Source organism: Nicotiana tabacum, chromosome 20, assembly GCF_000715075.1.
Source record: "Nicotiana tabacum cultivar K326 chromosome 20, ASM71507v2, whole genome shotgun sequence".
NCBI lineage: Eukaryota > Viridiplantae > Streptophyta > Magnoliopsida > Solanales > Solanaceae > Nicotiana > Nicotiana tabacum.
The window spans coordinates 18,281,726-18,292,604 of NC_134099.1; the positions used below are offsets into that span (position 1 = coordinate 18,281,726).

Genomic DNA, 10,879 nt, shown 5'->3' on the forward strand with positions numbered 1-10,879 from the left:
ATAAAAGATCTGTGCACTGTGAACCACTAGGTGTCACTTTAGATCCACCCCTAATTGTGATGTCTTTATATATGTTCCAAGAATAATCCTAACAAAGAAGATAAATTCTAGAAGGATTTAATAACTTTTATACATTGGCATGTAAGTTATCTTTACACGAGTAGTCACTCGATTTGACTGTTTATTTTTTCTAGTCAGTATATAAGTCGGTGTATATAAATTATATATAATTATACATATACTACACATTTGCGATTATTTTTAGTTTAAATAATTGATTGGACCGCTATTTAGGTTAATTCCTCTTAGTACACAATCAGTGCATGTTAATTTGTTTTAGCAGGTCTTTATTTCATTTTCTGTATTACCATATTAGGTTGTTTATAAAGAGTTATCTATTGGTATTTTCTTGAATTTCAATCCTTAAAATAAACAGTTCCTAGCAAATCTTGACCGTTTAATTTTGTAAAGAACGAATAATCCTCCTAAGATCACACGTTTGCCCATCTTTTTTGTGTTTTTTGGCCTCTTTTCTCTCAATTAGCTTTCATGCATGGAATTCTCCTCCAACTATAACAGACACACACAAACAAAGTGAAACAGACAGAGGAAAGAGTCTTTTGCTTTCTGTTGAGATCATTTATTTATTTATTTATTTATTTTCCCTTTTTAGTCTCTGAATAATTTTGGCTGATTCTAAATTCTATGGCTATTTCAGTAGCAGCCCCTCTATTCAAAGTTTGATTTTTTTTTACCTTCCCATTTAGGATTCTTGAAATACTGAACACTTAATCAAAAGGGTATCTCTCTTTGGTGTGTGTTTATTTGTGTGTGTGAGAGAGAGAAAGTGAGACAGAGATTTGGATATTGAACTCATAGAGTCGTGTCTACTTCTCAAAAAGGTGCCACATCTGAGCAGTTTATTATTTTTTATTCTTATTGCTTGAGCAACACTTTGTGATCTGTGTCCCAACCCCATAGGCCAACTTTGAGCTTTTTCCAACTTTTGTTTTTTCCCCCTTCCATTTCTTTACTTTGATCTGGGGCTCTAATTTTGCTTCTTGTCTGAGTTCCTCTGATGCTTGATGCTATAGAGCAATATTTTGGGTGTTCTTGAAATGTGGCATTATGGTATGATTTGAGCTTTGCAAAAATATTTCACTTGTTTCATTGTGGCATGATTCATGCTATTGTTTGTTTATTGCTCCGTTCAGAGTCTATCGAAACAAACTCTTTATCCTAGTTAGGTAGGGGTAAGATCGGCAGCATACACACTATTCTCCTCAGACCCCACTTGCGGGCTTCCTTTTGTTTGTTGATTTTCTATTCTTTGGTTTGAATTTGATTTGGTTCACTAGTACTAGAACTTAACCAAAAAAATGGAAGAAGATCAAGATTTGAAGTTTGTGTGCAAGTTGTGTAACAAAAAGTACCCTTGTGGGAAGTCACTTGGGGGCTACATGAGATCTCATGTACTTACAAATTCAGCTGAATTGGATGAAAAAATTGAACCCCAACTTGAAAAGTTACAATCTTGGAATAGTGGTGTGAAGGATTCCAACAAAGAAAATCAGCATCAATCAAAATTTGAACTTGGTGGAAATTCTGGTTATGGCCTAAGAGAGAATCCCAAGAAATCTTGGAGGGCTGTGGATTCAACTTCTCCTTTACCTCAAGAGAAGATTTGTCAACAATGTGGTAAAGTATTTCAATCACTTAAAGCATTGTGTGGTCATATGGCTTGTCATTCAGAGAAAGATAAAGGGACTAGTTATTCAGATACTGAAGTTGAGGAGGAGTTAAGGCTGAGGACAAGATCAAAGACTAAGAGGTACAAAAGAATTGTGGTTAAGTCTTCTGTTTGTTTAGTTAATGATAATACTATTAATAATGGTTCATCATGTGTTTCTGAGATTGATAATGAGCAAGATCAAGAGGAAGTAGCAAAGTGTTTGATGATGTTGTCTAAGGATTCTTGGAATTGTGTTACTTCATTTGTTGAGTCTTCTGATAATAATTCTGTTGTTTTAGAGACCAAATCATCCTCTACTGACATGAAATTTGCTAGAAAGGATGGTCTAAGATGTGATTATAATCAAGAAGAAACGCCGCAAACCAAGAAAAAGGAAGATAGTAACTTGAAACTTAGTGTTTTGGATGTTGAAGTTGAGTCTGAGAACTCTGATTCTGCATACTTTTTAGATGAAAATACGATAGTTGAATCGGATGTATCTTTTGATGGATTACATAGAAATGGTAATAGCAAATGGAGTACCTCTAAAATGAGTGATACTGTTTGGTGTGATGAGTCTTGGATTGATAAAGAAAAGGGCTTAAATAGAACTAAAAGATATCCAACAGAGTCAGGAAGCGAATATGATGATTACCGGATAGCTTCATATTTTGATAAATGTGAATCAAGAAAGAGAACTAAGAATAGTTCTTATCGTCTGGAATTAGAGAATGAGTCCTTTAAGAAGAAGTATGAGTGCATGAACTGCAAGAAGACGTTTAGCTCATATCAGGCTCTTGGTGGACATAGACCTTGCCATAAAAAGACGAATGCTTATATCGAATCAATAAATGGAACTGGTGAGAATAGCGTTGATGCTGCTGATCGCGATGACAAGCATAGGGAGACTTTTAGCAGTAGAAAACCGGCTTCTGCTGAGAAAAAGATTAAGCCTAAGAAATTCAAAGGACATGAATGCCCATTTTGCGACAGGATTTTCAAGTCTGGTCAAGCTTTGGGTGGCCATAAAAGGTCCCATTTTATTGTTGGTACTTCACAGAACATGCATCAATCTTCACCTGTCAAGAAAGACGTCGACGATTTACTTGATCTTAACCTTCCTGCTCCAGTTGAAGATGAGGATGATGAGCATGCGCACCTTGTATCTTGGTAGTTGGTGACAAACAAGGTTTTCCAATTTGCAGACAATGCTATAATGTATAGGCAAATTGGGAGGCACAATTTCTTCATCTTTTGAGAGAGGTAGTAGTTTCATTCTTGCTGATCAGTTATATGAACCTAACATTTCCTTCTTATTTTGGCATATCTTAAGTATATGCTTCAATTTTTACTGGTTAAGACTATTCATTTCTTTAGCTTTAAGACATATTCACATTATATCCATATCTTTTCTTGCCTCTATTATTCATTATCTTATTCTAAAACCTAGTTATTTCTTTGGTTTTGCTATATGAAGAAGCTAAAACTCTATTGTATCCATGTTTAAGATTTCTTGCAATGTTTTTGAGCATCTTAGTGACCTCCTTAATGAATTTGCTCCTATCAAAGTTACAACAGAACTGCATTAGTTGACTAGTGGCAGATCCAGAATTTAGACGTTGTAGGTTCTGAGTTGAGAGACTGAGTTCTAAAATGTATGTCTTGCTCTATATGTCCGTATTTTCCGCCACATATATATAGGATTCAAATCCAAAGTCCCAGGTTCTACTGAACTCCCGAACCAATTGTTGGATCCGCCACTGTAATTGATCCATAGAGTAAAAAGAGAAATCTAAATTGGTGATTTTCATTTTGATGCAGTTCTGTGTTATGAACTAGACTTCTTGGTACTTAAGTCTTTTGGTGAATTTGCTCCTCTGTTGTTTCCTGCAATGTTCACTTGTACTCGCTTCCTATTCGAGTTAATTTTACGTATGATCAATGAACTTTTGTTAACATTAAAACCACAAAAATATTTTTCATCACATTAAAGTAACTTAAATATGGGTGAATGAATTCCTTAGAAAATCTTAAGCCCCGTTTGGCCATACATTTTGGCAAGTTTTTTTCAAATTTTTTTTGAAAACATTGTTTGTCCATAGATTAGTGATATGTTTTTGAAAAATTTCTGAAAATATTTTTCAAGTTTCCAAAATCTAGTTTATGGTAGATTTTGGGTGAAAATCAAGTTCGTACTCACAAAACTTCAATTTTTTTTTTAAATAAAATGCATGTCCAAACATAATCTATGTCCAAATTTCTGACAATTGATTATGACACGTGGCCAAGTTAGCGAGTAGCATAACTAGACACGTGCACATTTCATATTATGGGGGGGGGGGGGGGGTTAGTAAAGAGGGGAGATAATGGTTGATAAAAATTAAAGAGCAGTAAAATAGGTAATGCGGGTATTTGAAAGCCAACTTTAACGACTTTGGCACACGAAAGAATGCACAATTTGTGGTTGTCCACGAAATTATATTCGACTAGTCTAATTTCTAAGGCCGGGGTTAGTTATAGATCCCCGAGATTACTCATATATATCGAAATTTTAAGTAAAAATAGCATGTGCTAGCCAATTTTCGGATAGGTCATTCAAAAATAGTCATCGTTTGCAAAGTCACTAAAAAATAGCCACTATTTTACTGCAACATGGAAAGTTCTAACATATTATGCTGGAACTCCAACACGAGGAAAGTTCCAGCATAATATACTGGAGATTGGAACACATGTGTATGATCTTCTAACATATTATTGTTGGACATGTATAGTATACTGGAACTCCAGTATATTATGCCGGAAGTCCAGTATAATATATTGGACTTCCTGCATAATATAATGGAGTTCCAGTATATTATGCTGGAGTATTTTCCGAATTTTGAACAGTGTTTTTGTTCAAATTTATCTTTACATGAAAATTGGCTAAATTTCGATTACTTTTGAAATTGTGGCTATTTTTGAATGACCACTTGTAAATTTGGCTATTTTTGAATTTCTTCCAAATTTTAATAGATCAAAGGGAACAAAAAGAATTCAAATAATAGCCAAAAACAAGCCAATTCTTTAGAAAATGCACTTTATAAACAAAAGAAATACGTAACAAACACGCACGTGACGAGCACTTTAAAAATAAAATAAAATATGAGAACTTAGTTTAGTCCTGAATGTATGAAATTCGATAAACTTAGACGCAAAGGTAAATTAAAGTTTACAAAGTTATCGAAATATGATTTATGAAACCTTCTCTATCTGTATTTAAATTGAAAGGTCATATGAACCTTAACGCCACGAGTTAAAATTTGGCCTTGGCCAATAAGTTTCCCCTTTTCTCGTTGCAACTATATAACAAACAATATTTAAAAATTTGAAATTCAAGAGTGAGACTTAGTACTTTTTGTTGCTTTTTACTTTTTAAGGTAAAATGAACAAAGGAGTCAAAAAAGAGTGGTGTGGACTTGCATCTGTTCATCAGGCACGTTCTTCTGCAACATTAGTTGGGCCGTTGTACCCAAATGTGAAGACAGGGCCCACTAAATTCTCTAATCTGATGGATCAGCTAATGGGCCTGAAGTACTCGCAAGTTGGGTGATTTGCACAAATAGTACACTTAGGCGCTACTATTAATTTTTTGACCCAGCTTGCTTCATGGACAGAACTTCAAGTTTAACAAATATTGCCCGTGCTTGCCTCGCGGTCAACACTTTTAACTTTAAAGATTTGCCTATGAAACATGGGAAGATCAAAATATCACGACCATCCATGTTCAAGGTCATTGGACGTAATTTCTCGTCAGAAATTTGAGTCTCCCAAAGCATTAACAAGTAAATGGGTTAGGGCCTGTGAGGCCAAGCATTAATAGGAAGTGATGGCACCACTAGGTGGCTTTATATTAGTCTGATAATTTGTAGGGCATCCAAAACCTTAAGGGGCCATTTGGTTCAAAGGATTAGATGAGTTATTAAGGCATAAATTTTGAAATTAAATTTATTCTGTGTTTATCTGGAGATAATAGCTAAAATTGATATTATTTTCGTACTAAAATCTTGGTATAGCTTATCAGATATAGAAGGTGAGAATTGATCATCCATATAATAATTCTGGTTATAATCTCTAATCCTGGAATATCTTGGTTTTGAGCCAAATTGTAGATCTCCATCTGCTCTGTCATCACTCATAAGAATTTGGAATCCTTATCTTAGTGAAGACGAATATTAAGAGAAATTTCCTTGATTTTCTTACATTGGACTTGTGTTTCCTTTTCCCCTCCTCATGAGCTTCCATTTTTTTTTTCTTTTTTTGCATATTAATATATTACTCTCAGTTCCAATTTATGTGAACTCGTTTGATTGAGCAAGAAGTTTAAGAAAAAATGAAGACTTTTGAAATTTGTGGTCCTAAACAAGTCAAAAGGGGGTTATTTGTGTGGTTATAAAAACTTCCTATTAAGGATAGAATTGAAAATTTAAGCTAAATTATTTTCAAATTTAAAAATCGGTCATTCTTTCTGAGTATTCCCCTTGTGCATACATCAAGTTTAAGTAAATTTTTATGTCCGGCGGGGTTTGGAGTTAGTAGGGAATAAATTGTGTTTAAGCAAAATGTTAGAGGAATGTTCTTGAATCTCTTGTCAAACTTAAGAATGTTTCATTTAAAAACTCATAGTTTCACCCGTTAATTAAGTAGAGACATAACAGCTTTACTAGGTGGGTACTTTTGTGGTCATGTACCTAAAAAGTTCTCCATTTTTCCAAAATTAGACCTATGATTTGAATATTTGTTTTGAATTTTAAACTTCAAGTTATGTAGCAACTCTTGAACTTCATACCATTAATCTTGCTTTGGAAAAATGGTCAAATTAATCTAGACATAAGACCACGAACATAACTATTTGGGTTGATTGGCAATAATTTAGAGCCGTCAAAATGGACTTGGCCCGTGAGGCCAGCCCAATTTAGCCCGCTACTTAGGTAGGGGTGAGTTGAGACTTTTTTAGCCCATTTAAAAGTGAGGCTTATAAGCCCGGCCCAAATTAGCTCGCTGGTCCTTGAGGCTTGATCGAGGTTAGGTCTGGGCCGGCTCGTGGGCAAAAAATTTAATCAAATTCAAATTTAAATATTTGAAAAAAGTAAAAGCTAAAAAGATATTAAATATAACCCCCATTTTCTAACCTCAGATTGCTCCTTTATCCTTCCATATCAACTAGAATTTATATTTTTTGATATGCATATAGTATGACAAGATTAGTTTTTCTTTTGCTTAATTAACAACGTACTAGGAAAGTTTTAAGTGGCTAATAATAATTTCTTTCATAAAAAAATATTACTTCAAGTGGTCAATGATCAGTTTGGTTACTTTAATATATTATTTATTATTAAATTACTCTTCAGTATAGAAAAAGGTCAAGTTTTAATACCCAAAGAAAAGTGACAACACATGCAAATTTCATGAATTTTAAAATTTTTATGGACTATAATGATGAAACCAACAAATAATGTTAAACCTAAATTATAAAACCTTAACATATAAACTTATTGAAGCAATTCGTGAATCTAAGGAAAGTGAAAGAAAAGTACTAACAAAATATTCATGTAACGTTAAAAAAATAAGAGCTAGAGATATAGAGAATTTGCATTTCAATTACGAGATTTCTTGTCATATATCAAAATTATTGTACACTCTAAATAAACAGAAGTCGTTCATATGATTAAGAGATTATGTCATGAAAAAAATATCTAAAGATTTGGAGAAATATTTTTTTCAAAAAATATTAAAGGGCCGGCCCGCCCTAGCCCGCGGCCTCTTAGAGTTGGGCTGGACTGGCCATTTTAAGGCCCATATAGATGGAGGGCCGGCCCGTCTTAGCCCCTCAAATTTAAAGGGATTTGGGCTGGGTTGGGTTGGGCTAGCCCGTTTTGATAGCTATTGGCAATATAATATAGACAATAAAAGGGGGGGCGGACCATAAGGGTCTATTGTACTCAACCTTACACTGCATTCTGCAAGAGGTTGTTTCCACGGCTTGAACCCGTAACCTCCTAAACTACAATCAGACATCTCTATAATAATCACCCTTTTGCAACAATATATCATTATGGCAAATAAATTTTCTTTTGAACTAATTTTTTATATTGTATTTACTTTTATAGTAACGACTTTTTATCTATAACAATGACAAATAACAATGTATATTTTTAGTTAAATTACCCCTTTATAACCGTCTTACTCAATTACCTATGTATTTATTCACAAATAACTAAAAAACTAATCTATTAATTATATTTTATTGAAAAATAACTTAACTAAAAAATTTAGGCGTAATGACTTCCTGACCACTTAAACTTTTAAGGCTTTTGAAAGCCGATACACAAACTTTGGACTTTCCCATTTAAACACTCAGACTCGTGAAACCCTTAACTAATAAACACATTTGACCCTTGACCCTACGCGCGTGTATTACACATTCACAGATGTATCCATCCAGTCAGCAAATGACCAATGGGATTGTTACACATTAAGGGCGCGAAAACAAACCCCATAGCTGTGCTAGACTAAATTTATTAATTTCTAATTTTTCTTCTATTTCCCTTATTTTCTTCTTCACCATAGCTGTGCAACTTTTACCTAACTCAAGGTACCAAAATTACCCAACAAATAAAATTAACTACGAAGAGGGCCACAAATAATTTACACAGTACTACAACAGAAAAAATCGAACACAAAGGAACAACAATGGATACTTAGAACTGTTCAAGTGAATTAGAGAAAACGAATAAAAACATGGATAATATATGATTAACAAAAATCTGGAAATTGTACCACGAACTGGAAAAAAAACAACTCGCCGGCGATCTCGAACGTCCTCAACACTCAAACCGAACAACCACAAAAATATCTTTGTCCCTTTGTTTTTCCGCTCACTTCCCTATCTCTTTTCTCTCATTCTCACCCCCAGATCTGTTTCTCTGTCCCTTGCGTGTATGTGTGTTTATCTTGCAACCATTTCTGGTGGTAGGTGGCTAGCTTTTAGATAGAGAACAAGAAAAGCTCAAAATCCGAAGGGAGGGGGGGAGAGAGGCGTTGTTAGGCGTAGATGGGGAAGAGGGACTGATTGGGTTCGTTTGGTTGTTGCTGTGGGTTATGGGTGAAGCCTTATTTCTTGTCGTTGGGGATGGTGCGAAGATACAGGGGTGGTATGTAGAAGACGAGATCCGGGGGGGGGGGGTGTTTCTATTATGGAAATCGACGGATGTGATTTCTTCTTCTTTTTTGGTTTTCCTTATAGTTTCTATTTATTTTTTTGATTTTACAATATTTTTAATGAATAGTAACAGATACACGCGCCATTTGAATGTGACTTGTATGCTCTATGTCCACGTAAGATAAGCTACCGCCACATAAGCATAGTCAATGGTCAAAGGTGTTTATTAGTTATAAGTTTCACGAGTTTGGGTGTTTAAATGAGAAAGACTAAAGTTTGTATATCGACTTTCAAAAGTCCTACAAGTTTAAGTGGCCAGGAAGCCATTTCGCCAAAAATTTAAGTTCCAATGAGGATCTAAAACATTACAAACTCTTGTGAACTCGTAACATTAGAAATTGAAAAAGAATTTTTTAGGTATAAGAATAAAGAATTTGTTCTCTTTATTTTAATTTATATGAAATAGTTTAACTCGATACAAAGTTTAAGAAAAAAAGAAAAAGAATATTTTTGAAATTTGTGATCTTAAAAACATAAGGGGTAAAAGTTTTATGGTACTAATGACATCTGCGCAGCTATAAAATTTTCTCATCAAGAGTAAGTGGTAAAATAAAAAGTTAAAAATTGAATTATTTTCAAATATAAGAATGTATTATTCTTTTTGAAAAAGATTAGTAATTTGAAATATGTCATAAATTGCAACGGAATAAAATGAGGGAGAGAAGTCCATGGTAAACTAGTAAGGCGTCTGTGCATCACGCATCAACCAGCAAAGTGGTGAGATATCTACAGAAGTGTGCAAATGAAAATGATACCGTAGGCTACAAGGAAAAGGTGAATGTAAAAGTTAAAAAGAAAAGGTTAAAAAGAGGGAGATGGTAAAAGGTAATGTCCGCTGACAATGGAACAACTTAGAAATCCACGCAATTGACACAACTTGCCGCCCAAGATTTACCCTCACGTACACCAATATCTATTACTCTCATGCAAAAGGTTGAGTACTAAAACGAAAAAAAAAACTCCACAATTTAACTGACATTGTTTTCTTTTTAGGTTTTTTCTTTTTTTAAGAGAACACCTACTTAAATGAGAAGCATCACAATAAAGAACATAAGTTAAATATGATGATAGGAATCCTAAATAACACGAATTGCAAACACAATCAGAGTCGGATTCAGAATTTTAAGCTTTTGGGTTGCTACAATGATCTCAAATTAATATACACAAGGGCGGATTTAGGGGGCGCAAGCCGAAAAAATACATTGTATATATAAGGCAAAATCTGTTTTTTACCTCTATATATTAAGTTTTGAACCCCCTTAACACAATTCAAAAGTGTAGTTTAGTGGTCAAGGGGGTTCAAAATCTACATAAGGTCATGAGTTCAATTCTCACTAGATACAAAAAAAAAATTTTGAACCCCCTTCGTGGAGATCATGTCTCTGCCACTGAATATACATAATAATTGTTCAACGAAGAGGGTTCCAAGCTAAATATTCTTATACTTTTAATGAATTATTTAATATTAGCATCCCGCCTAGTCCAATGGAAGGAAAAATCATGAAATTGATTCTTCAAAGACAAACAATCCCCACTTATGCTAGCAAATCCCGCATAGACATTGTTTACTTTTTAGTTAGTTCAAAAAGAATGATATATTTTATATTTAGTAATAATTTAGCTTTACAATATTTATTTTATCCCTAACAAGATGATTTATAGCTTGTTGAAGGCCATAGATTTTAAACGTCTTCCTTTCTTTTTAAATTTGTGTGCATAGTCAAATATACCACATAAATTGGGATGAGGAAGTACTAACTAAACTACTGGAAATAAAAAAAAAAAAAAGATTCCACATGAATAGGCAAAGTTTTTTTTTTGGTAAATAAAAAAATTATTACTACCAGAATTGCAACTTACAACACAAATCAGGTCAAATATTATACCCC

The 10,879-nt window shown here is 33.9% G+C and overlaps 1 protein-coding gene across 1 annotated transcript; it reads left to right on the top strand.

Annotated features, from left to right (window-relative positions):
• Window positions 1-527: 527 nt before the first annotated feature.
• Window positions 528-3,083, top strand: LOC107788681 (uncharacterized). Its single transcript, XM_016610378.2, has one exon. It carries the CDS (start codon window positions 1,380-1,382, stop codon window positions 2,904-2,906), a length of 1,527 nt encoding a protein of 508 aa, XP_016465864.1. The 5' UTR covers window positions 528-1,379; the 3' UTR covers window positions 2,907-3,083.
• The last annotated feature ends 7,796 nt before the right edge of the window (window positions 3,084-10,879 follow it).